General features: G+C 41.4%; 1 protein-coding gene and 1 long non-coding RNA gene across 3 annotated transcripts in view; one reads left to right on the top strand and one right to left on the bottom strand.

Moving 5' to 3' along the window:
- The window catches only part of LOC112809163 (fibrous sheath-interacting protein 2-like), a 69,984-nt gene extending 56,726 nt beyond the window's left edge, over positions 1-13,258 (bottom strand). Inside the window, 8 exon segments of the mRNA XM_073879079.1 lie at positions 6,124-6,247; positions 6,639-6,749; positions 7,441-7,582; positions 8,686-8,825; positions 9,188-9,239; positions 9,903-10,102; positions 12,495-12,620; positions 13,010-13,258. Coding sequence (XP_073735180.1) covers positions 6,124-6,247; positions 6,639-6,749; positions 7,441-7,582; positions 8,686-8,825; positions 9,188-9,239; positions 9,903-10,102; positions 12,495-12,620; positions 13,010-13,108 — 994 coding nt within the window. The 5' untranslated portion in view covers positions 13,109-13,258.
- A 148-nt stretch (positions 13,259-13,406) lies between these two features.
- Positions 13,407-26,275, top strand: LOC141370370 (uncharacterized). Of its 2 annotated transcripts, none has more exons than XR_012374360.1 (3): positions 13,407-13,530; positions 20,723-20,903; positions 25,820-26,275. It is a non-coding gene; the product is annotated as an uncharacterized lncRNA (long non-coding RNA). The 2 variants fall into 2 exon arrangements; XR_012374359.1 differs by having other exon boundaries at positions 13,416-13,530; positions 20,726-20,903.
- The last annotated feature ends 1,216 nt before the right edge of the window (positions 26,276-27,491 follow it).

The raw sequence follows: 27,491 nt of genomic DNA, 5'->3' as shown, positions 1-27,491 counted from the left end.
ATCCTGGGCTGTGCCTCAGAGCTCGGGTGGAGGCAACAATGCGCATGGACCTCAGCTGGGAAAGAGGTGACCGAAGTTCCTGTTGCTAATCATTTAGATAGACAAATTCCAAACTGTGTGTGCTGACTGGATTTCTACCAGAGTTTTAAGATGTGCATCCCTCGGGCACCTGGGTGGCTCAGTCAGTTAGGGGTCTGCCTTCGGCTCAGCTCGTGATCCCGGGGTGCTGGGATCGAGTCCTGGTGCGTGGGGCTCCCTGCTCGGTGGGGAGCCTGCTTCTCCCTCTCCCTCTGCCCTTCCCCCTACTCTTGCATGCTCTCTCGTTCTGCTCTCTCTCTCAAATAAATAAATAAATAAACAAAATCTTTACAAAAAAAGATGTGCATCCCTTTGGGTCTACGTGGTGGAAGATGATGGCCTTATTATAGTGGTAGAAGTCTATTTCATATGTGAAAGAGATCTCTTCATTCTCCTGTCCACCTATGTGATACTGTGAACATGATTTTTTAAAATATTTTCCTTTTTAAAAACCATTTGAGGTGGCCACTCTTTAAGATGCCTACCTGAAACTTTCTCCCTACCTAAAGTAAGAGTTAACAGTCAAAGATGGAGGAAGCAATATAGCTGCTGAAGTGATTTTTTTTTTTTATCCCAGAGGCAGAGGTTACAGCCTCATCATTTCACTGAACTACATACATTATGAGCTTTTCTTACTGACTCCCCTTTCCTAAACTTTCATTCTTTCCTTCCTTTCGCATTGTCTGTTCTTACTGGCTCGTCCTTTAAAAACTTTCTCTTGCACACATTTTCTCTCTCATTTTTTTTTAAAAAACCCTTTATATAGGGGCATCTGGGTGGCTCAGTCAGTTAAGCGGCTGATTTTGGCTCAGGTCATGATCTCAGGGTCCTGGGATCGAGCCGCGTGTCCAGATCTGTGCTCAGGGGGCAGTCTGCTTCTCCCTCTCCCTCTGCCCCCCACCCCGCTCATGCTCTCTCTTTCTCAAATAAGTAAGTAAATAAAATCTTTTAAAAAGCCCTTCATTTTCTGTACTCCTTTTAAAGCTTCTTCTTTTCTCTCTATGCCTTTTCCTCTCTCCTGCTTCCCTGCCCTAGCCTACCCTGCTCTACCTTACCCTCCCTTGCCCTATTTTATCCTATCCACCCATCCACTCTTTTTCTGTTACTCTACTGGCCCACTTTAAAAAAGTTTTCCATTTCTTTTCTTTCCCTTTCTAACTCTCTCTTTTATGTACTCTTTACTGGTTTGTCCTTTTTCACATCAGGCTTATCTATTTAGGTATATATCTTTCTATCCATGTCTGCCCGTCTGTCCAACCATCCATCCATCATCGACCCACATTTACCTACCTAGAGATCTATCCATCTTTATTACACTGTATCTTTTATTGACTTTATGTTTTTGATTGAAGTATAGCTGACACACACCTGACTTCTCCTTTGTAAGTCCTCCCCGCTCCCCGCCATCATACACGACTGCACTTGCTTTACTCAGCGGCCCCTCCCTCTCCCACTGTCTCCCTCTCTCTCTCCTGTATTTAACACTTTCCTCTATGGATTCATCGCTCATACACTTGTCTTTTTCCCCTTAACTTCCTACTTCTGCTCTTTCTTCCTTCCTTTCGTCCTCCTTCCCTTCTCCTTGCTACATTCCTTCTCTGTCTCTCTCTTCACCCTCCAACCCTCCGTCCCTTCCATCTTCAGTTCTCCCTCCCTTCCTCCTCCCCTGTGCCCCCATTTTCCCTTTACTCTCTTTGTACTGGCTCCACTTCCAGACACTTTTCCTTTCCTTCTCTCCTTCTACCTTTCCTATATATTCTCTTCTAGCGGCTTCCACCTTTTATTATCTGTATAGCTACCATCCACCTCCCTACCACGTAGCTGTCATCCTTCCATCTTTGTTCCAGTTTTATGTGACTTTTGTTAGCTTGCTTCCTCCTTGTCCTCCACTCTGTGCTTCATGCTCGCACCAGCTCCTCCTTTTCAACTCCTGTGTCTCACTCTAATATTTGTTCTTTTTATTTTCCTATTTTCCTAGCCTCACCCCAGTTTAGAATTCTTCTCTTTCTTGCCTTCTTCTTTCCCTCTCTCCCCGCCCCTCCCTTCTACCTTTCCACCTCCATCCGCTGTGTCTACATCTCCTTCCTACTCCTTTCACTCTCCCCCTCTGGATTGCTTTGTCTTCTTTTGGTGAACCTGCACTTCTGCCTTCCCTCCTCCCTCCTCACCCCTACTTCTTGCCTTCCCTCTATCCTCACCTCCTCCCTTTCTTCTTTTTCCTGCTCCTTTCCTCCCTCCTGCCCTCCATTCTTCATATACTCCTTTATACTTGGTTCCCCTTTTAAACTTTTTCCCCTTCACACTCTCTGCCGTTACCTTTTAATACTGTCTTTTGTATGAGGCCCTCCTCAGAAAGTCTGGTCTACCTATCTTTGTGGTTTCCATCCATCCCTTCACCCTTATTTTTTATTTTTATTTTTAAAAATATTTTATTTATTTGACAGAGAGAGAGAGAGCACAGGCAGGGGGAGCGGCAGGCAGCGGGAGAGGGAGAAGCAGGCCCCCTGCTGTGCAGTGGGGGGCGGGGGGGGGGGCTCGATCCCAGGACCCCGGGATCATGACCCCAGCCAAAGGCAGACGCTTAACGACTGAGCCACCCAGGCGCCCCTCACCCTTATTTTTTTAGCTCACTTCTCTTGACATCTCTCTACCCTCTGTTCCTCCCTTCCTCCCCCTTCCCTCCTTCCCTTTCTTCCAGATACCCTTTACCTTTTCTCACTCCCTTCTTTGTCTTTTTCTTTCTTTTCTTTTCCTGCCTGCATGCTTGCCTTACTTCTTCCTCTTTCCTCCCTTCCCTTTCCCCTCCCTCCTGCTTCCTTCATCCTTCCTGCCCTATTTCCTTCTTCTTACCTTCAGCCATCTGCTCACCTGCTCAGTCTCTCTCCCATTTGTGTTCCTTTCTTCGATCTCCCCTCCTTCCTCTTTCCTTTCTTCCTGTCATTCTTCTTCTACTCTCTTTTCTACTACTCCGCTTTTTAAACTTTTTTCCCCTTTCCCCTCTCTTTATGCATCTTTGTCCTGCCCTCACTGCTGCTTTCCCCTATTTAAAAATCAGTTTTTTTCGGGGCATCTGGGTGGCTCAGTTGGTTAAGCACCCACCTTTGGCTCAGAGTGCTGGGATGGAGCCCCGAAGCAGGCTTCCTGCTCAGTGGGGAGTCTGCTTCTCTGTCTTCCTCTGCCCCTCCCCCTGCTCATGCACGTGCTCTTTCTCTCTCAAATAAATAAAGAAAATCTTTTAAAAAATCAGGTTTTTTTCTACCTATACATCTGCCTAGCTGGCTCTCTATGCAGCTATCAATCATCTTTCTGTCTTTATTTTACTGTCTTTCTTTACTGCATTCTAGTTTTTAATTCTCCTGCAAATCACACAACCGTACTTGATTTTCTTACTGGTCTTCCCTCCCCTGTAAGTATCGTTTCCTTACTGACTCATCCTGTACAAACTTTTCTTTGCTTCCTTCTTTGCTTCTTCTTGCTCCCTCCCTTCCTTTTTCTTTTTTGTGGCTCATTATAACAACTTCTTTCCTTCTCTCTCTCATCTTTTATGTTTTTTTGTCCTCTCTTACTACTGATTTCTCCTATATGAAATCCTATCTGTCTGTCTGTCTGTCCACCCACTACTGTTGAGCTGTCTCATCACTTTACCTGTCTTTATTTTACTCTGTTTTTAAGTAATTTCTTTTTAGATCTTCTCTCTCTCCCCGCCTTCCTCAGTTGTACTTAATTTTCACAGTAGCTCCTGCTTTTTAAACTCCTATGTCCCTTACTCTCACATCCTGTTATTGTTTAATTTACCAATTTTCCTAGCCTCATCCCTTTCAACATTCTTTGCTTTCTCCTTCCCTTCTTTCCATTCCGTCCTTCCAGCCTTTCCTCCCTTCTTAAGCTGTCATACCCGCTTCCTAGAACATCTTCCTATTTATCTTTTTTATGCTCCTTTTCCTTTTCAGTGTACTGTACCTTTAAAGTCCAGTCTTTTCTATCTATGTATCTCTGTATCTATTTTATTTTACTATATTTGTTAACTAATTTCTTCTTTTTAGAACCCAATCTCCCTGCTCCTGTCCATGATTATGTAATTTTCTCACTAGCTGCTTCTTTTCGGCATCCTGTCTCTGTCCCTCAGGTTCATACTCTTCGTAATTCCTTTTCCCAGACTCACCCCTTTTATAAACTTCTTTACTTCCTGCCCCTTCCTTCCCTTAATTCAATTCCCTCCCTACTCCCCCCATTTCTTTTAATCTCATTATATTCACTGCTTTATTTTTCCCTTTTTTCTCTATTTTTTTGTCCTGTCTTTACTACTGGCTTCTCTTTTTAAAAATCAGATCTACGTGTCTGTATATGAATGTATGTATGTAAGTATGTATGAATTGATTGATCCATCCTTCTAATTTTAATGTATTTTTAAACTGACTTCTTTTTAAAAAGTTTTTTTTTAAAGATTTTATTTATTTATTTGACAGAGAGAGACAGTGAGAGCAGGAACACAAGCCGGGGGGGTGGGGTGGGAGAGGGAGAAGCAGGCTCCCTGCTGAGCAGGAAGCCCAATGAGATGCGGGGCTGCATCCCAGGACCCTGGGATCATGACCTGAGCCAAAGGCAGATGCTTAACGACTGAGCCACCCAGGTGCCCCTAAAAAGTTTTTTAAGTAAGCTCTATGCCTTACATGGGGCTTGAACTCATGACCCCGAGATCAAATTGCGTGCTCTCCCAGCGGAGCCAGCCAGGCGCCCCTAAACTGACTTCTTTTTAGATGGCTCTTTCAAACTCCTTTGTTTCTCACTCTCACAATCTCCCTTTTTATTTGGCTTTGTCCTACTGACTTAGCTTTTTAAACTTCTTTCTTCTCCATCTCTCTTTCTCTCTCTCTGTTCATTTATTTTTCCCCTGTATGTCTGTTTCTTCTCCCTTTTCTTTCACTCCCTTTTTCTTTGCCTGTTTCTTTCTCCTCCGTCTAGTCTCTTTGTCTCTTATCTCTTTGCCTTTGTTTCCCTCCCACCCCCTCATCCAGTGTGTGTGTACATACGTGTGTGTGAGTGTGTGGGTTTTCTTACTGGTTTCTTCTGTTCAGTTTTCTTTCTTTTTCTCTCTTATTCATTCTTTCCCTCTTCTTCTCTTCATTTCATTCTTTCTTTTTGTACCATCTTTTCTTACTGCCTCTGACTTTTTAACCTTTTTGGTCTTATTTATTTATTTTTTTTTTATCTATCTCTGTTTCATGCTTGGTACATTTTAAATGACTCTTCTTTTGTCTCCTTTAAAAAAACCTTTTTTTCTTTCTCTTGCTAGCTTGCTCTCTTTGTGTTTTGTATAATCTTTTCTTACTGGTCCTCAGTTAAAATTTTTTCTTCTTTTTTAAAATATTTTTTTTTTGCCTCCCTCTGTTTCAGTCTATTTTTTTGGTAATGTTTTCTCTTACTGGCCCCTCTTCTCTCTCTCTCCCTCACTTTAGATACATCTTTCTCCTTCTTTGTTGTATCTTTTTCTTTTTTTCTGTAATGTCCCATCTTACTGGCTCTTTTTTAATTAATTAATTATTTTAGAGAGAGAGCGCACATGAGCGGGAGTGGGGAGAGGGAAAGAATGAGAATCTCAAGCAGGCTCCACTCCAGGCACGGCCCTGACTTGGGGCTCAATCTCATGACTCTGAGATCATGATCTGAGCTGAAATCAAGAGTCAGACGCTTCACTGCTTCACCCACTGAGCCACCCAGGTGCCCCTGGCTCCTTTTTAAACCTGTGGTACAGGCAGTGTTGTCTACTGAGCCACTTTATAGAAGTGTTGAATTTGTTATAATGTATATAATAATATTGTATGTGTACATTCTTTACAACTTGAGCTGTAACTGGGAGATGCCTTGCATAGTGCTTGGCACAGGCAGTGTGAGCTTCTAGGATTTCCCTTTCCAGGCGTCTTCTGACCTCACCACATAAGCACACAGAGGTGTTGTTGTTGTTTTTTTTTCCCAAGCCACCAATATTTAACATATAGATATGCATCTTCTACTTAGATACTTTATCATTTATTGTTTCTCTCTCACCTTCTCTTTCATTCTGTCCTCTGTTTTCAAATATATTTCCCTCTGGTCTGTCTCTCTTAACGTCATCTCTTTGCTGCATTTTTTGTAAATGATGAGCGACTTTTTTCTCTAGACATGCTTGTTTCTAAAATATTAAAAATATATATTTAACGCTTAAAAATTTAATTAGCAGCTTGCCACTGGAAATGCAAAACAGATATTTCAAATATGATGGTCTACTTGAAGGGCACCCTCATTCCTATTTTGAGATTTCTGGTCACCATGAGTGCAAAACTAGGAAGGTAGTAAGGGGTAAGTTTCATTTTGTTGTCCAGCATGAAGAAGAGTGCCCTTTCTAGAGACTGGTCCCATTTCAGAGTAGTCCTTGAAGTCCAGGTTCAGACCAAACCAGGTTTCTCCATCAATAGCTATCCTCGTGAGTTTAGGCCACTTTTGCTAATTCACACTTTAAAATACCAAAATTGGCAGAAGCTTTGCCTCAAATAGCCCAAGTTATCAGTAAAAGCTCACTCTACCTTCCGGTGAGCTTCCTCCCTGACTTTTTGACGTTGTTCCTCAATTCTTGCTTCTCTTTTTACTTCTTCTCCAATCTTTGTCAAAAGTAACATCTCTTTTGTCTTCCATTCCTAAGGAGCACAATGTTATGGTAGTTAGCAGGGGTTCTCTTTCATTATCTTTTTTTTTTTTGTATCATGTCAATAAGCAAATTAGATCAAGTCAAGGGCCTTACAAAAATTGAGTTAACAATAATGAAAATCTCATGTTGGCTTTAGAATGGGCTTCTCACTGCTTTTTACTGGGAATATGTTGGTGGATGCAATGGAATGGCAAAAGGAAGGAAATTATTTTGCTTTTGGAAACTTAATTCAAGTATAAACATGGCTTCAAAGATGGATCTAAGAAGATGTTGGCAAGAGGGTTTTCTCTTATTGCCTAAGGGTATATCATATGTGATCTGTTGCTCTTAAATGTATTTTGGTAGAGAAGATAAGTAAATGGGCTTGTCTGAATTTTGAGAGAATACAACCATGATTATTTTTCACTAGTTAATTTCTAAAGCTTTAAGAGCAGATGAGGTGTTACTATAAATGCAAAATAATTTGTGGTATCAGTCTCACTATGTTAAGTAAAAGCTTGCCTATTATAACAGTGATAAAAGATTAATAGTGGTTTATTCTTTATTATTATTTTTAATAGTGGTTTAATTTTTAGACCTGAAATAGCTTCAGGTAATATGGTGGGACTGCTAAAAATGTTTATCAGTGCAACAAATATATGCAGTTTCCCCTCCAATGTTTAAAATTTGGTTTTCCTCACCTCTTCGATTTGTCTACGGAGATGAAGTTTTCTTCTAATGTGGTCCTGATGTCGTTGTTGTTCTTCTTGCATCCGGACTATGCTCTGCTTTTCTGCCGTGGGCTCAACCTTGTCTAATTCCCTACCGATCATATCTAAATATCTAAGTAAAAGTGCAAATATAAGTGAAGGTAAATTGGGTGCTTCCCTTACGATGGTATTATCAATTTTGATATTCCCAAACCACCTTCTGGGTTGCTTTTTATTTCTTGAATACAGAAAATGTAGAGTTTTTCAGGGACCTTTAAGCTAACCTGATCCAACAGCTCACCATACTGTACTAATTTTACCAGACCCTGTTATACAAGTCTCTTATTGTGGTTGGAACAATGGCAAAATGTGGAACAGAGTGATTAAAAGCATTTTACATAGAGATTACATACAGCTCTGCAGTTTTAGGAACATGAATTTCCAAAGACAGCTGAAATCAACTTACAGACTAACTTCAAAACACAAGTTGATTTGAATTGCCTTTAAAAATAAGTGGGTACTGGTCTCTCTGTAATTTCCAAGTCCTTGAATGACCTTCCATGTACAGAGAGGTCCGCAGCAGACTCCCAGTCTGGGACCCTGGTGGATCAGCGTGTATTCTGGCATATCATGACATGAACCCATGGACTTCAAGAGGCAGGGTAAGGGGAACTGGCCCTTGTACCTGATAAAGGAGAAAGAGAAAGAACTATAGCTCATCTCTGCCTCTTGGGGCATGGGCTTGGCCTCTGAATAGTAACACTGAATGTGTGTGGGTGGTAGCTGAATGAACATACATGACTGGTTGGGGAACAACACCTGTTTGTATTAGTATCAGATAAAGTTATAGGAACTCTCCCTTTCTGACCCTGCAGTAACTTCCTTCAACTTAATTTTGAAACATGCTTAACACACTTTCTCTCTCTCTGCTACTATGGATGTGGGTTTCCCAAGCTCAGGCATTTGGACTTTGGATTTCTTCAAATTCAGTTTGGCTTACCTCTTGGGCTTCTAGTGAGTCCAGTTTCTCAGGTAGAAACTCTCCCCCCAAGCCTTGGTACCAGGGGGTTCCCAATCCCATTACCTCTTAATCTCCTTTCCTTTCTCTCCACATTAAAACTACAGGGGGTCCAATAGTGTCTAATCCTTTTTTCTGAGTCCTGCTTGCAATTCCTTCTAGTACTTCCACAACTTTCTAGGGTCTACAATATGTCCATGTATTGTCTTCAGTCATACCTGTGCTTTATTATCAGCTCTTGGTCTGGAGTTGTTTGTGTGTCTTCCTGTAACAGCCATTCTTGGAACTGTTCGTTTCCATAACTGTTATAGGCTCTTCTGGTTTCATACAATTTATTTACTTGTTTTTCAATCATTTTCTGAGAGAAAAAAAATCAAAGTCTTTATACTGGCTAGAAATAGACCTGTCCTTTGATAGGCCCTCTTAAGTGTAGGGCTTGGTAAACCTCCTATACTTCACAAATGGTTAATTCTGTTAACCTGCATTTAAGCCTAGTGTGTCTCCATTCCAGATAAGTGAAAATTTCTCTCTGTAAATTAAAGGCAAAGGTCTAATTTTTTATCTCTTATAAATCTCTAGGGATCTTATTTGATCTGTTATCTTCATAATTCTAGGTCAGGTAATTATAAGTAAATATTCTGCAAAGGACCAAACCTTTCTTCCAAACCCTACATAAAAACTGTCTTATAGACCCCAAAATAAATTTAAGTCTTAACTTACTTGTTCTCTTACATAGTTTCTTTCAAAGTCTAATTTTAAAGTGGTCAGATGAACAATTCTTTCAAGGTACATATCACCTATAAAAGCAAAATCAAAAACCAAACGTATAAATAGAAAGTTGTAACAATGATAAAGCTTTCCAGAGAAGAGTGTCATAAGAATATTCATTTTAGTAACAATTTTAGGATCAAGGGTAATAATAGCCCATTTTGGGAGCAATTTGGAAAGCGGTATCTAAAATTGCTGTATCACCAGGAAATTTCTATCTAAATGGTATTATTTCAATAATATGGTTCACATCATAATCAGAAATTACAATTCTCAATGAATTTTTTATTAAAACACCAGTGTAATAATGACATTTAACACTCCCCCAATTTACTTCATCATGCTTTTTTCTGCTAGGTTTCCATTTTGTCTCTTCTCAAAAAGTATAGGAAATATTCCATGATAGGTATACTGTGCCTTTATTACTTTTAAAGCCAGAGGAAAGGCACTACACTACAGTAGGGAAAAAATACATAAATAAAAACATTTGTATGTATGTCTTTACATATTTGACAAAAGAAAAAAGGTCAAGAAGGAACAAGTAGTCTTATTTAGAAATCCAAATGCTGAGTAATTGAGTTTTCTAATAAATATTCTTTATTGTTTAAACAAAGCTGAAACAGGCTCCTAGTGAAGTACAGAACCGAGTGTCTATCAAGTCCCTAGGGGTTTCTGCTGGTTAAGAGGAAGGAGGCTTCAACCTATTTTATTATTGCTGGTGATGTAACCACTCTTCTTTAATCTCCTTAGGATATCCTTTCGCTTATGGTATGCTTTTAAATGGGGATCATGCAGACTTTTATAGCTGGTTTCCAAACGTCGGCAACAAGGATCAGTCAGGTTAAAGTCATAAGAAGGCTGATAAAGCTGTAAACACACAGATTCAAAAGCATTATGTGTGTAAAATGAATGAAGTTGCACTTTTAAACCTCAAGTTGTTGAAATGACTAGGTTGGTCAGTGAAAATAAAACATGAAAGCAGAACCTGAGGTGAGGGAATCCGGAAAATGGATTGATTTAGGTAAATCTAATGCCCATTCTCTTCCCCTCTCCTCTACCAGAGCTGTCTTTAGGCTGGGGGTGGTAGCCTCAACCTCAGTTCAATTCATGAACACTGAGGTGTGGCCCTAAGAGTCCTGCAAGGCAGGTAGGATGCTTCATATGTGGGCAAAGAAAGACATCCTTCTGGGCAATGATTTAATTTACAGTGAGACTAGATAGGAAGCCCATATCTTTCCTAGAAAAGAAGTGATCAACAGTGATGGCAGCTGAAACACTGCTGCAATTAGCGGATTGATTATTGCTTCTTCTTTTAGATGTTGACTTTTGTTGGTAACAGACATGTGTTGACCAACGCTGAGCTACTGACCTATCCAGAAAGAGACAAATCCATTTGTTGAGGCCAGTGTAAGCTTTCTATTGTCAATTACAATAATTGGCTTCCCTGAACTGAAGAGTCTATTATAGCATCACTATGTGCCAGGGGGAGGTCACAAGGGAGACTTTCAAAAGTATGCAAATTGTTCCTTTCACTTAACAATGTTATCTTTTCTTAAAAGCAGAATGTCTAAGTTAATTGGCAAAGTATTTACTATTAACATCCAATAAAAGCAATTTAAGGAGTTTGTGAACAGTTGCTACCTAAGTATAGTACATTAATAAGTGAATTAATATATAAATACATTACCTGAGAATAAGTTTGGTATCAAAATGTTGTATAGGATCAGTTGTCAGGTTTGGATTAATGCATAGCTAAAGATAGGTAGGTTATATTGTTACATTTTAATCTGACTGGAAAAAAGACAGTCAAATACCATAATTTTGCTTCTATCTGCATTCAAAACAACATGAAAGACCTTTAAATTCCCTGTTTCTGTAGTGATCTGCTAAAGCGGTCTGCAGCTGAGGAAGCAGCAAGGTCAGGTAACAGAGTATGGCCTAAGAATCAGGAGACAGTGGTTCTGGTCTGAACTCTGCTACTATCTACCTGTGACCTTAGATAAATCATAGCTTCACCTTACAAGGTAGTCATGAGGGTAAAATGAGTTTAAAAAAACAACAACACCTAAAGGTGTAAAATATAAAGTCTTACTTCCTTGAGGAGATCCTGCCAAAAGATAAAGGTCCCACAAAGTTAGTCTTCAGGGTAGCTGAATATAGTGCCTAATCATGATCAAATGCATATATTTTGGGGTAATCAATATAATAAAGTACAGAGATAATCAATATAATTTAGTATAGAAAAAATCTGGAAATAAGAAGTAGTTCGCAAGTGAAAAACAGGAACAGAATAGAAATAATAGCAAATAGAAGATATTTGAGGAAAAAAACCCAGCAGATAGGGCCACAGTTACAAACTAGGAAGCAGTGTTATTACTAGTAGTGAAATAGGTTTTGAGTATGTTTCAGGAAAGCTAACTTGTGGGAGTGTGACTCAGTCAATTTCTGTGAGGCTGGCATATATTTAGTAGAACATTATGCGTTTTCAAAAGAGAAACTCTATTGTTTTCCAGCAATAAAACCTAAAATAATCATATATATTAGACAGTTATCAGAAATACCAAGAAGCCCCTACTCATCCTTGATGATGTGCTAGACAGTGCAAGAGTAAGGAAGTCAGAATTATTCCTGTAGAATCTTTTGCTATTGTGATCAAAGCACATTCTAAACTAGAAAGTTCTGAACCTCCTTCGGGCTTGGCCTAAATTATGGACAGAGCACGGGGTGTTAGGCAGAGGACTTAAAATGTGTAACAATGTGAGTGCAACACACTGCATCACTAACAGTGCTGATTCAGTGCTGAGTAAGATAGTACAGACCAAGGGCAGGTAAATTCTAAGGAAAGATGAGATCGTTGGGTGTTGTGACACTTGGGAGAGGCTTTGTATAGCAGCTCTTAAAAGATGGCTCAAATCGAAGGTCAGGAAGAAGAGTGCCTTCCAGGTTGTGGGAGCCAGATGGACAAAGACACTTATGTAAGAATTAGCAAGATAAGTGTAGGTAGGCAGAAAAGACCCCACCCAACCTTTGGGAACTGAGGCTCTGGGTTGGAGATAAGGCTGAACTGGATGGCTGAGGCATATCATGAGGCCTTCCATCATTAAAGTGAAGTTCAGACACTAATCAATTCATTTAACTTAACTTGGTGTGTTAAGTTGAAGTTGACACAAAGCAAAATCATAGCAGTGTTTCAAGTTTAATAGCAAGCTATTAAAAAGGGTAAAGAAAATCACTTAAGCACTATTAAAACTCAGTTTACCTTTTCACTTATATTTGTAGTATAGAATATATTGTTGCTTCCTGGGATAATAGGCAGCTTGACCCCAAGAGGAAGATCCAAGAGATAGATGCTCCGACCTCTGGAATGTTTTTTTTTGTGTGAACCCTGTCAGATACAATGAGGAAGTCTGTCGATTTTTAAGAACTGTTCTTTTAGTTTAGACCAATCTACTCACATTAAAGTGGGCTAATACTTCCAAATAAACCAAAGAATCCTACACTCAGGGTTGAAAGAGCCCTCCCTGCTGACAACCCGGAAGCCTCCCAGCTTCCCTGGGTTACCAGCCCGATCTCTGTGCCCCACCCAAGGCTGGTCCTGGCCACAGGCAGCTCTCGCTACTGGCTGCGGGGCCTGGGAGCCTGAAGCTGAGTCGTCAAGCACCCGCCCTTTTCCCCCTCGCTCTGATGAGGACTCCGCCCCTTCCGTCCGCCCGCCACCCCGAGACCCCTCCCAGGAGCAAGGAGGAGGGTGACTACAGACTCGCCACCACTCACGGTGTCGCAGTGCTCTCTGTCGGCTGTTAGGCTGCTGGCGGCCGCCTTAGTGGCAGCGGCTTCAGCAGCCTTATAGCAGTTGTTGAGGTACAGACCCATTGCCGCGCGTCAGCCCCCAGGGTGCCGGGGGCTAGGGCTGCAAGCCGTCTTCGTTTCTCCTCTTCACGCACACCTCTCCCGCTCTAAGCTCTGATTAAGTCTGGGTCGCCGAGACGGTGGTCCCGGGTAAAGCGTCCTCTAGGCCACGCCCCTCACTGGGCGGTGCTCCGCGCTGGCGTGCTAACGTCCTCATCCCGCAGAGCCCGGCCGGGAGGGGAAAGGGAGCGGTGACCACTCACCAGTCACGCTGCTGCCGTGAACCTTCGGCGCATGCGCGGGTTTAAGAGCCTCAGAGTTTGGGGAAGTGGTCCAAAGGTGTGGTGTGGGAGCGCGCGGCGGAGGTTACGTTTCTCTCTGAAAGCAACACCCCCCATTTAAAGATTTTATTTATTTATTTACTTCTCGGAGAGAGTACAAGCAGGGTAAGTGGCAGGCAGAGGGAGAAGCGGGCTCCCCGCTGAGCAAGGAGCCCCACAGGGGGGGCTCCATCCCAGGACTCTGGGATCACGACCTGAGCAGAAGGCATTTAACCCACTGAGCCACCCAGGCGTCCCAACACCCCCTCATTTAAACTAAACCGTTATGTACCAACTTGTGTCAGTGGGTAGCTGGCTGTAATTCTTACAGTTCTTCCTGCCCCCTCCCCCCGACAAGCTATGTGATTCTGTTCAATACATGTCCCGAGTAATTGTGTGGTTTGTCCTAGTGCCAGAGGCTTGCTTGGCTTTCCACATCAGCCAACTTTATAGATACCATGACCCCCCGTTGCCCTAGGCATATCATCTCTCCAGGTCCCACATAGGGCACAGTAACATTTTTAGGGCTCAATGCTTTCTTCCCTTGTCTTCCTTTTTCCTGTCTTGGGCTCTTCATCTCCCTGGCCTCCTCTCGCTCCCTTTCTCCCCCTTTCTCCTATTTCTTTCTACCTTCTCATTAGCTTAGCCAACATTTCTTGAGTGCCTGCCCTATGCCAGACACTGTGCTGGGTGCTGTGGAGTAACTGAGTAAAACATAGTCCCTGCTGCCTAGGAGTTCGCTAGACGGTAAATACATTAAGGGCTGGAGACTGCACCTGGTGTGTCAAAGAGTTTGTACTTTGCCTCCATGTTTTTTTATGCATCTTTTTATTGTGATAAAAAAGCTGGGCAAACATAAAATTTACCAACTTAATCATTTTAACCGTACAGTTCAGTAATGATAAGTATACTCACATTTTTGTGCAGCAGATCTCCAGAAGTTTTCATTTTCCAGAACTGAAACTCTCTACCCATTAAACAACTCCTCTTTCTTCCCTCCTCCCCAGCCCCTGGTAACCCTTTCTGTTTCTATGAATTTGACTACTTCAGATACCTTATATAAGTGGTATAAGTGGAGTCACATGTTATTTGTCTTTTTGTGATTGGCTTATTTCACTTAGCATAATGTCCTCAAGGTTTATTCATGTTGTAGCATATGGTAGGATTTTTTTTCCTTTTTTAAGACAATAATATTACATTGCATGTATACGCCACATTTTCTTTATCCATTCAACCATCAATGAACATTTATGTTGCTTCTACCTCTTGACTATTGTGAATAGTGCTGCTATGAACATGGGTGTGCAAATGTCTCTTTGAGACCCTACTTCAAAGTGTTTTAGCCATATACTCGGAAGTTGCTGGATTTTACAGGTGAAAAATTGCTGGATCATGTGATAATTCTATTTCTAAATTTTTGAGGAATCTTTGTACTGTTTTCCATAGTGGTTGCACCATTTTAAAGTCTCACCAGCAGTACACAAGGGTTCTAATTTCTTCACGTCCTCACTGTTATTTTCTGTTCATTTTTTTCCTCATTTTTTGGACAGTGGCTCTCCTAATGGGGTGAGGTGATATTGTGGTTTTGATTTGCATTTCTCTGATGATTAGTGATGTTGAATAGCTTTTCATATGCTTGTTGGCCATTTGCTGTCTCCATGTGTTTTGTCTACTTCTTTGTTCTCTTGGGCATTTAGTAACAATAACTACCATTTATTGAGAATTTACGAATTTCAGACGCTATGCTAAACACTCATCTCTTAATCCTCACAAAACCTCATCTAATGGCAATGGCTATTATGTGATGGAACTGAGATTTGAATCCAAGTTAACTGATTCCAAAAGCTGTATTTTTTTTTTTTTTTTTTACTTTGGAACACAGTAATCAAAAACCTCCCAACAAACAAAAGTCCGGGATCAAATGGCTTCAGAGGTGAATTCTACTAACTGATTCAATTTCATTGCAAGTAATCAGTCTGTTCAAATTTTCTACTTGTTCCTGATTTCATTTTGGAAGGTTATATGTTTCTAGGAAATTATTTCTTCTAGGTTGGTTAATTTTTGGCATATGATTTTTCATAAAATTCTCTTATAATCCTTTGTATTTCTTTGGTGTCAGTTATTATTTCTCCTCCTTCATTTCTGATTTTATTTATTTGTGTCCTCTCTGTGACGAGTCTGACTAAAGTTTTAATCAATTTTGTTGATTTTTTTCATGGAATCAGCTCCGGGTTTCATTGATCTGTTCTATTATTTTTTAAGTCTCTATATCATTTATTTCTTTTTTTTTTTAAAGATTATTTGAGAGAGAGAGAATGAGAGAGAGAGAGTACATGAGATGGGGGAGGGTCAGAGGGAGAAGCAGGCTCCCTTACTGAGCAGGGAGCCCGATGTGGGACTCGATCCCGGGACTCCGGGATCATGACCTGAGCCAAAGGCAGTCGCTTAACCAACTGAGCCACCCAGGCGCCCCTATATCATTTATTTCTGATCTAATTTTTATTATTCCTTGCTTCCACTGGCTTTGGGATTTTTTTCTTCTCTTTCTAGCTCCTTTAGGTGTAAGGTTAAATTGAGATTTTTCTTGCTTCTTTAGATAGGCTTGTATTGCTATAATAGTCCCTCTTAGAATAGCTTTTGCTGCATCCCAAAGATTTTGGACTGTTATGGTTTCATTTTCATTTGTCTCCATGTATTCTTTTAATTTCCTCTTTGATTTCTTGGTTGACCTTTTTATTGTTTAGGAGCATGTTATTTAACCTTCTTGTGTTTGTGCTTTTTCCAGACTTTTTCTTGTGGTTGATTTCTAGTTTCATACCCTTGTGGTTGGAAAAGATGCATGGTATGATTTCAATCTTTGTTGATTTGTTGAGGCTTGTTTTTGGCCTAACCTGTGATCTATTCTGGAGAATGTTCCATGTGCACTTGAAAAGAATGTGGATTCTGCTGTTTTTGGATGGAATGTTCTGAATATATGTTAAATCCATCTGGCCCAATCTGTCATGCAAAGTCACTGTTTCCTTGTTGATTTTTTGTCTGGACTTCCTTTGTGTCTGTGAATAGTTGTTTTATGTATCTGGGTGCTCCCATGTTGGGTGCATAAATATTGACAATTATTATATCGTCTTGTTGGATTGTTCCCTTTATGATTATGTAGTGTCATTGTCTCTTGTTACAGTCTGTTTTAGTCTATTTTGTCTAATGTAGATATTGCTACCCCAGCTTTTTTTTCACTTCCATTTTCATGGTAAATGTTTTCCCATCCTTTCACTTTCAATCTGCATGTGTCTTTAGGTCTGAAATGAGTCTCCTATAGGCAGCATATAGATGGATCTTGCTTTTTTATCTATTCAGCCATTTATGTCTTTTGATTGGAGCATTTAGTCTATTTCTATAGCGATAAGTCTATTTCTGAAGTAATTATTGACAGGTATGTACTCATTGTTGATTTGTTTTATGATTCTTTTTGTAGTTCTTATCTATTCCTTTCTTTTCTGGTTCTCTTTCCTTGTGGTTTGATGGCTTTATTTAGTGATATGCTTAGATTCCTTCCTCTTTATTTTTGCATATATATTAGTGGTTTTTGATTTGTCGTTACCAATATGTTGACATATAACATCCTATGCATGGGGGCGCCTGGGTGGCTCAGTCAGTTAAGCGCCGGCCTTTGGCTCAGGTCATGATCCCGGGGTCCTGGAATTGAGCCCGTGTTGGACTCCTTGCTTGGTGAGGAGCCTGCTTCTCCTTCTCCCTCTGCCTGCTGCTCCCCCTGCTTGTTCTCTCCCTCGCTCTGTCAAATAAATAAATAAAAAGCTTTTTAAAAAAAATCCTATGCATATAGCTGTCTATATCAAGTTGATGGTTGCTTAAGTTTGAACCCTTTCTAAAAGCACTACGTTTTTACTCCCCCCCATGTTTTATGTATATGGTGTCATACTTTACATCCTTTTATTTTGTGAATCCCTTGGCTGATTTTTATAGATAGAATTGATTCTACTGCTTTTGTGCTTTAACTTCCATACTGGTTTTATAAGTGATTAATCTATTACTTTTATTATGTTTCTATATAACTGTGAAATTTTTTTCCTTTCCTAATTTTCTTACTCCTAGTTATGGCCTTTTCTTTCCACTCAAAGAACTCTCTTTAATGTTTCTTGTAAGGCTGGTTTAGTGGTGATGAACTCCTTCAGTTTTTGTTTGGGAAACTTTTTGTCTCCTATTCTGAATGATAGTCTTGCTTGATAGAGTATTCTTGGTTGCAGGTTTTTTTTCCTCTCAGCACTTGAATATAGCATGCCATTTTCTTCTGGCCTGCAAAGTTTCTGCTGAAAAATCAGTTGATAGTCTTGTGGGATTTCCTTTGTATTTAACTGTTTTCTCTTGCTGCCTTTAAAATTCTCTCTTTATCATCACTTTTTGCCATTTTAATTATTATGTGTCTTGGTATGGACCTCTTTTGGTTGATTTTGTTGGGGGCTCTCTGTACCTCCTGGATCTGGATGTTTGTTTCCTTCCCCAGATTACAGAAATTTTCAGCTATTATTTCTTCAAATAAATTTTCTGCTCTCTTTTCTCTCTCTTTTCCTTCTGGGATCCTTATAATGTGAATGTTATAATGCTTGATGTTGTTGCTGAGTTCCCTTAACCTATACTCATTTTTTATTTTTCTTTCTTCATTTTGCTGTTCAGCTTGGTTGCTTTCTATTACTTTATCTTCCATCTTGCTGATCCATTTTTATCTTTCCTCTAAGCTACTATTGATTCCCTTCAGTGTATTTTTAATTTCATCTGTTGGGTTCTTTATCTCTGATTGGTTCTTTTTTATATTTTCTCTTTGTCGAAGGTCTTACTGAGATCCTCCACTCTTTTCTCAAGTCCAGTAAGTATCCTTATGACCATTACTTTGAATTCTCTATCAGGCATATTGCTTATTTCTGTTCCATTTGGCTCTTTTGCTTTGATTTTGTCCTGTTCTTTTATTTTGGACATATTCCTCTGTGTCCTCATTTTGTCCAACACTCTGTGTTTGTTTCTATGTATTAGGAAAGTCAACTACGTATCCTGATCTTGAAAGTAGTGTCCTTATGAAGAGATCCTTTACTGCCCTGTGGTGCAGTGTCCCCTGTTCACCTGAACCAGGTGCTTCAGGGGTATCTCCTATGTGTGTTGCATGAGCCCTACTCTGTGGCTGAGCTGCATTTGCCTTTAGTCCAGTCAGCTGCAATGGCCCACTTTGTCTTTGTGGGCAGGGTTTTGTCCCTGTGCTCTTAAGGGTCCAGTCTGAGGCTGCTTTGGGTTTATAGTTGAATCAGACCAGATGCCTGCCCTCAGCTCATTTGCAAGGGCTGTGGTGGCACCAACTGCAGGGCACTTTCCCTGTGTTGACCCCCGAGTGGCTTTTTTTGGTGAGTGTGGCCTACATTTGGACCAGATGACTGCTGCCTGTCTGTCGGGTTTTCAGTGATCCCAAACTACAGGGCTTTCTCTTTGTGCCGTTCCCTGTGAGGTTTTTGTTAGGGGGTAGGGCCGGCAGTCAGATCAGATGTCTGCCCCCAGCCCGCTGCTCTCAGGCTGTAGTCGAACTGGTATGTGTGGTTACCTTCCCCTCTCCCCAGGGCAGGAGTCATTTTGGAGTGGCACTGGTCACTGTCATGGCTGCTTGCACAATGAGATTCCACTTTGGAGGGACTCCTGCTGAGTGGGGCAGTTTGAATGGGGTGGATCCTCAGGAAAATGCAGGGGTGGGGTTTGCAGTGTTGACAAGCTAGGTAGAGAGTGTTCATGCTGGTTCCCACAGGTGTCTGGGTCCAGGCTGGGAGGAGCAGGGAGAGAAATGTTGCCCTCCAACTCTTTTGTTCTTGGAGAAGTCTCCTAAAGATCTCTGCCCTTCCAGCATGTGTTCCGAGATTAGTAAATAAATCTCCTTCCCATATACCCCAATACTTTTCAAACTGCTTCTTCTATGCTGTATCTCTGAGGGGTTGTTTGTTATGCTATCTCTTTAAGGGTGAGAACTTCGTTTCCTATAACCATCTGGCTGTCCAAGAGTCAAGGCTGCTGATTTTAAAGGTACCCAGAGTTAAGCCCCGCTGATTGTATAAACTACTGAAGTTAAGCCCTACTGGTTTGCAAAGCCAAATGTTAAAGGGGACTTGTCTTCCCAGTGTAGTTCCTCCATGTGTGGGGTGCCTGGTGTGGGGTCTGTTCCTCTCCCTTCTCCATGATTGTGGTGTCCCTCCCATTTGTGGTTAGTCTCCCCAAGAGTTTAGTTTCCAACTGGGTCTCTGCCCCTCCTACCTTCTTGATATGGCCTCCTCTTTATGATTAACTGAGGAGAATCTATTCTGCCAGTTTTCAGGTTGTTTTCTGAGTTAGTTGTACTGATGTGGCTGTAATCTATGTGTATGCATGGGATAAGGTGAGTTTAGGTTCCTCCTACTCTGCTATTTTCCCAGGCTCCCCCGAAAACCTGTATTCTTAATGCACTGCACTCTTGCGTGTGTTCTTGTTTTAATTCCACATATATAATTAAAACTCCTGCATTTAAAACTCTAGCCTGGTGATATACTCTACTGCAGGCCAAACATCTCTACATGGATGTCTGACAAGCAACTGAAATTGACATACTCAAAATTCAACTCAACCTCCCCTCAGTGAAACAGAACAAAACAAAGGCCTCATTACTCTTTCTGTATTTCCTCTTTCAGTGACTGGTACCACTTCTATCCAAGCTAGAAACCAGAGAATCTCCTAGATATCTCTGTTTCTCTGCAACTTTGACATTCAATCTATCCCAGAGTCCTACTGTTTTTATCTCGTAAATATTTCCCATATCTCTTCCCTCTTTGCCGTTTCTTCTGCCACTGCTCCAATTAAGCCACTCACCATTTCTTGTCCTCACTATTATCACAGCCTCATTATATCTCTTCTATCTTTCACCTCTCCAACCCATTTTTAATTTTGCCATCAAAGTGATCTTTCTAAATTGCAAACTGATCATGTTTCTCCCCTGCTTAAAACTCCTAATGATGCTCAGGAAGAATGAAAGCAAAGCATAAAATATCTTTGTGGCTTGGTCTTCCAAGACACTATTGCTATGCCACCTCTCAAAATTGACCCTACAGTAATACAGAACTGCTTGTAGTTGGTCCTCTGCATGAAGCCTGCTAGTTTATAACTCTGTGCCCTTGCTCATGTTGTCCCTTCTGCCTTGCATGACTATGCTCCTTTTTTGCATGGTTAATTCTGGGGTCTCAGTTGGAATGACTGGGATAATTGGGTTCTCTCTTCATGAGTTTTTTTTTTTTTTATCCTCTAGCAGGTAAGGCCATGCTTCTTCACACAGTGATCTTACGGGTCCCGGCATTGAGAAAGGACAAGCCCCAAAGTACAAGTACTTTCAAGATTGTGATTGAATCACATCAGTCAAAGCAAGTCACATGGTCAAGCCTAGGAGAAGATTAGCCAAGGACATGGATACAGAGAGGTGTTCATTGGAGGTGATTAATATAAAAATATAGCACAGTCCACCCTCTCATCCCTGCAGTTCATGTTCCTCCTATATGCAAAATATACTTACCTTTCCCAAGATCCCAAAAGTTTTATCCTATTATAGCATCAGCTCCAAAGTCCAGGATTTGTCATCTACAAGTATATCCAGAGGTAGCTTTTTGTTATTCCAGAGAACTATGAACTATGAACAATTTGCATTACTTACCTATTACTGTGTAACAAATTACCCCTCCACTTAGTGGCTTAAAACAATACAAAACCATTTATTACCTCCTTGGCTTCTGTTTCGGACAGCATCAGAAGGTATAGCTTATCTCTGTTCCATGATGTCTGGGTGTTGGAAGACTCTAAGGTAGAGGCTGGAATCATCTTAAGGCTTCACTCACATGTGTGACAATTGATGCTAGGTGTTGGCTAGGAGCCTATCTGAGGTTGTCAGTCAGAACATCCACACTTGGTCTCTCCGTATTGACTGGGCTTCCTCACAACATAGTATCTGCATTCCAAGGGCCGAGAGAGACAGATAGACGGACACAGAGAGAGAGGGAGAGAGAGAGCATGCACTAGGTGAAAGCTATGTTGCCTTTTATAAGCTAGCCCCAGAAGTCGTGCAACATCACTTTCATGGCATTTTATTGGCTGAGGCAGTTACAAAAGTCCACCCAGGTTCATGGGGAAGGAACAGAGAAGCCACCATCTCAGGGTCTTGGCACAGCCATGCTCCCTCTGAAGCCTTCAGAGGAGTCCTTCCTTAGTCTTCTTAGCTTCTGGTAGTTTGCAGGCAATCTTTGGTGTTCCTTGGCTTGCAGCTGCATAACTCCAATCTCTGCTTTCGTTGTCACATGGAATTCTCCAGGTGTGTCTCTGTCTTCACGTGGTTATCTTCTTATTAAGACACCAGTCATATTGGATTAGGGACCCATGCTACTCCAGTATGATCTCATTTTAACTTAGCTAATTATATCTACAATGACCCTATTTTCAAATAAGATCACATTCTGAGACACTGGGGGTGAGGCCTTCAATATATCATTTTCTGGGGATACAATTCAACCAATAATAGTTTGCCCTTTGCCCTCTCTCCCCAAGTTCATGGCCTTCCCACATGCAATTTCCCCTATTCCGACAGCCTCAGAAGTCTTAACCCATTTCAGCATCAAGGCTAAGTCCAAGATCTCATCTAAATGTTATTAAATTAGGTATGGGTAAGACTCAGGGTTTGGTTCATCCTGGAGCAAAATTCCTTTCCAGCTGTGGATCTGTGAAACCTAGAAAACAAATTATCTGCTTCTAAGATACAGAGATGGGACAGTATGGGACAAACATTTGCATTCCAAAAGGGAGAAATTGGAAGGAAAAAAGTGTCACTGGTTTAAAGCAGTTTGCAACATAACAGGGCAATTCAATTAAGGATTTATAGCTTTAGAATAATTCTCTGTGGCTCTGTTCACTGGGCCCACCTCCTCAGCTCTGAGTGGTAGTCCACCATCTGGAAAGAAGAGATAACTTGGCCCCTGGCTCTAGGTGGCCTCCCTGACGCTCACCCCTGGACAATAACCCTACCCCCTGGGCCCTGGGTGGAGGTCCCACCCACTTAGTCTTGGGCCGCTACCCTACCATCTATAGCTGAGGAGGTGGATCCTCCCTCTGGAAATAAGATGGTGACCTGGCCTTCTTAGCCCTGGGAAGAGGCCCCAGTCCCTAAGCCCAGAAGGGAGCTCTGATCTCTGGAACCCAGGACATGACCAGTCCCATTATTGCCCCCCATCCCCACCCCGGCCACCGCATCACCCTTGTCCTGAGTAGTAGCTCCACCCCCTTCATTCTAGATGGTGGCCCCACACTCTCATTCCTGGGCAGTGGCTCTGTCATCTAGAAGGAAATGGTGGCTCTGCCCTCTGGAACCCAGGCCTGATTTGCCCAGGTGCATCAGTGGCTCTTCCAGTCATTCTTTCTTCATTTTGTCCCTCTCTGTTCCTTCTAGTCCATGCTGGTAGTGTTTGTGAGGAATAAAATTCTCAAAAAGTTTGCCAGCCTCCCCTGCAATTCACAGAAGTCCAAGCCATCAGAAAAGAAAATTCTCCACATATCTTAACTGGATAACTGCATCTCTTCCTAGCATCTGTTGAGATGGTTGATTGGATCCTTGAGTCACACACAATCTATCAAAGATTGCCCAGCCACATCTTTTTGTTCTCTCCAGAGCATGCTTTCCCATTTTTTTTTTGCAATGTAGTTAGACTGAGAATATTCCAAATCTTTAAGTTCTGGCTCCTTTTTGCTTAACAATTCATTCTTTATCTCTTCCTTCTATCACCTTACTACAAGCAGTAAGGAGAAACCAGACTGTGCTTTCCATACTTTGCTTGGAGGTTTCCTTAGCTAACTAAGTTCATCACCTAAAAGTTCCACTTTCCTCCCAATAGTAGAAAATAATTTGGCCAAGTTTTCAACCACTTTAAAATAAGGATCAGGTTTTTTTCCAGTGTCCAACAACTTGTTTGCTATTTCTGTCTGGGACCTCACCAAAGGCACGTTTAACATTCATATTTTAAGAGACATTCTCTTCAAGGCAATCTAGATTTTTTCTGTCATGAACCTCAAAATTCTTCCAGCCCTTACCTATTGCCAATTCCAAAGCCACATTGTTAGGTATTTGTTACAGCCTTATAGTACCGCACTTCCCAATACCAAAATCTGCATTAGTTTTCTGGGGCTGCCTTAAAGTACCACAAACTGGATGGCTTCAAACAACAGAAATTTATTCTCAGTTCTGGAGGCTGGAAGTCTGAGAAATCAAGGTATCAGCAAGGCTGTGCTCCCTCTGAAACCTGTAGGGGAATCCTTCCTTGCCTCCTCCTAGCTTCTAGTGATTTGCCAGCAACCTTTAGTATTCCTTGGATTTCAACTGCATAATTCCAATCCTTGCCTTCATTGTCATGTGACACTCTCTCTGTATGTCTCTGTCTTCATAGGGCCATCTTATAAGGACACCAGTTATATTGCATTAGGTACCCACCCTGCTCAACTATGATTTCATCTTAACTAATTACATCTGCAACATACTGAGGTACTATGGGTTAGGGCTTCAAAATATCTTTTTTTGGGAGTACACAATTCAACCCATAATAGAACTTAAACAAGGTTAAGAGATTCTTCTTTTGTGTGGGCAGCCTGGCATGGGGAATCAGAGCTGGAGCAAGGTAAGGAGGACATCCGCACATGTGAGTGGCATGGTGTGGGGTGTCAGATCCTGAACAGTATGAGCAGGGCATCTATTCAGGAAAAACCTTGGTGAGGGGGTATGAGCCCAAGCAGGATGAGGAGAGCATCTATGAGAGGTGTGTCAGATTTCTGAAACTGAACAGGGTGAGCAAGGCTGTGCTCTACATGAGGGCAGGAGGGGAGGAGTCTGGTATGGGTTGCCAGAGCCTGATGGGGTGAGAAAGGCATCCATGTAGGAGGGACGACCTAGCTTGGAGTGTTGGAATTCAAGCAAGGGAGGAAGGTGACTGACTATCTGTGTGGACAGTCTGGTATGGGTTATCAGAGCCACCATGGGACATTATTGAGACAATTGGCAGAATGTGAGGTCTGAAAATTTTCATGGTTACATGGTGATTATGTAGGAAAATGTCTTTGCTCATATTGAATACTAAAGTATTTGGGGCATCAAATCGGCAACTAGAAAAAAGTTCTGAATTGTACTTGTCACTTTTCTGTAAATTTCAAAAGAGAAAATAATTAGAAACTCTGAAACAAATATGGCAAAACATTATAATCCTAGAGACCTGAGTGGTATATGCACAGGTATAGTTTTCTATCTGATTATAACATTTCAAAATAAAAATATTTGAAAATGAAAGGTATTGCATGCTTATTAGAGGAAAGAAGAAAGCAAACATGAACTCATCACTCAAAGACAAAGTGAACACTGGGTATCTTCCTTTATGTTGAAAAAAGAATTATTTTTTTATTAACACAGTGTATTATTTGTTTCAGGGGTACAGGTCTGTGATTCTTCACACTTACACACTTCACAGTGCTCACCATAGCACATACCCTCCCCAATGTCCATCACCCAGCCACCCCATCCCTCGCACCCCCCTCCACTCCAGCAACCCTCAGTTTGTTTCCTGAGATAAAGAGTCTCTTATGGTTTGTCTCCCTCTCTGGTTTCGTCTTGTTTCATTTTTCTTTCCCTTCCCCTATGATCCTCTGTCTTGTTTCTGAGATTCCTCATATCAGTGAGATCATATGATACTTGTCTTTCTCTGATTGACTTATTTCGCTTAGTATAATACACTCTAGTTCCATCCATGTTGTTGCAAATGGCAAGATTTCATTTCTTGATGGCTGCATAATATTCCATTGTATATATGGACCACATCTTTATCCATTCATCTGTTGATGGACATCTAGGCTTTTTCCATAGTTTGGCTATTGTGGACATTGTTCCTATAAACATTGGGGTGCATTGCCCCTTTGGATCACTACATTTGTATCTTTGGGGTAAATACCCAGTAGTGCAATTGCTGGGTCGTAGGGTAGCTCTATTTTCAACTGTTTGAGGAACCTCCATACTCTTTTCCAGAGTGGCTGCACCAGCTTGCATTCCCACCCACAGTGTAGGAGGGTTCCCCTTTCTCCGCATCCTTGCCAACATCTGTCCTTTCCTGACATTGTTAATTTTAGCCATTCTGACTGGTGTGAGATGGTATCTCATTGAGGTTTTGATTTGTATTTCCCTGATGCCGAGTGATGTTGAGCACTTTTTCAAATGTGTCTGTTGGCCAGAAAAAAGAAAGTTATTAAAGTAAATTGAACTTGATGGTATAAGCTTTTGAAGGGTGGGTGATTTTTTAAAGTTAAAATCAGATCATTTTTCTTTTTTCACCTCTAGAGAATTTGAAGTCGCTCAAGGTTGGAGAGCATCAGACTTAAGGTATCCGTTCATTTGCAACTCATGGCTGGAGCCACAAGAGGGCGCACTCTCATCAAAGACCGTACAAAGTTCTGAAACTAAAATACTGTTAACATTTTTTGAAATCTAACAAAAAAAAAGAACTTCCATCCATCTTTTGCAACACCAGCATGGTATCCTGGCATTCTTTTCATTTATCTTATGTCTGCTTACTTTACTTTTAGGATGAGAAGATATAGTCTGTGGTCTGCACCGCGGCTGTCAAAAATATTGGCTTTTCTGGGCGCCTGGGTGGCTCAGTTGGTTAAGCGACTGCCTTTGGCTCGGGTCATGATCCTGGAGTCCTGGGATCGAGTCCCACATCGGGCTCCCTGCTCAGCAGGGAGTTTGCTTTTCTCTCTGACCCTCTTCCCTCTCGTGCTCTCTATCTCTCGTTCTCTCTCTCTCAAATAAATAAATAAAATCTTTAAAAAAAATAATTGGCTTTTCTATTTAAGTCTAATTCTACTTCTCACCCATAGGTAGTAATATGAACCCTCTTGAGGTTCTGTAGGTTCTCCTTAAGATTTCCTCACTGTTCCACAGGGGTGGAAATCATCACTACTACCCTGTCAATGATCCTGCCCTAATAGGTCATCCTCCCTTTGGAGCTATGAGGCCGGTTTTTATTTTTATAGATTAAAGGTTTTCTTTTGTGAGGTTTTTTAAAATTTTTTTATTGTTATGTTAATCACCATACATTACATCATTAGTTCTTGATGCAGTGTTCCATGATTCATTGTTTGTGCATAACACCAGTGCTCCATGCAGAACGTGCCCTCCTTAATACCCATCACCAGGCTAACCCATCCCCCCACCCCCCTCCCCTCTAGAACCCTCAGTTTGTTTTTCAGAGTCCGTCGTCTCTCATGGTTCCTCTCCCCCTCGGATTTACTCCCCTTCATTCTTCCCCTCCTGCTATCTTCTTTTTTTTCTTTTTTCTTAATATATCTTGCATTATTTGTTTCAGAAGTACAGATCTGTGATTCAACAGTCTTGCACAATTCACAGCGCTCACCATAGCACATACCCTCCCCAGTGTCTATCACCCAGCCACCCCATCCCTCCCACCCCCCACCACTCAGCAACCCTCAGTTTGTTTCCTGAGAATAAGAATTCCTCATATCAGTGAGGTCATATGATACATGTCTTTCTCTGATTGACTTATTTCACTCAGCATAACACCCTCCAGTTCCATCCACGTTGCTGCAAATGGCAAGATCTCATTCCTTTTGATGGCTGCATAATATTCCATTGTGTATATATACCACATCTTCTTTAGCCATTCATCTGTCGATGGACATCTTGGCTCTTTCCACAGTTTGGCTATTGTGGACATTGCTGCTATAAACATTGGGGTGCACGTACCCCTTCGGATCCCTACGTTTGTATCTTTGTGGTAAATACCCAGTAGTGCAATTGCTGGATCATATGGTAGCTCTATTTTCAACTGTTTGAGGAACCTCCATACTGTTTTCCAGAGTGGCTGTACCAGCTTGCATTCCCACCAACAGTGTAGGAGGGTTCCCCTTTCTCCACATCCCCGCCAACATCTCTCGTTTCCTGACTTGTTAATTTTAGCCATTCTGACTGGTGTGAGGTGGTATCTCAT

This window comes from Callorhinus ursinus, unplaced genomic scaffold (assembly GCF_003265705.2).
Source record: "Callorhinus ursinus isolate GAN/ISIS: 27379988/994484 unplaced genomic scaffold, GSC_fseal_2.0 scaffold33, whole genome shotgun sequence".
NCBI classification, from domain to species: domain Eukaryota; kingdom Metazoa; phylum Chordata; class Mammalia; order Carnivora; family Otariidae; genus Callorhinus; species Callorhinus ursinus.
Note: the sequence above shows the minus strand (reverse complement) of the source record. Positions and strands in the feature narration are given on the sequence as shown.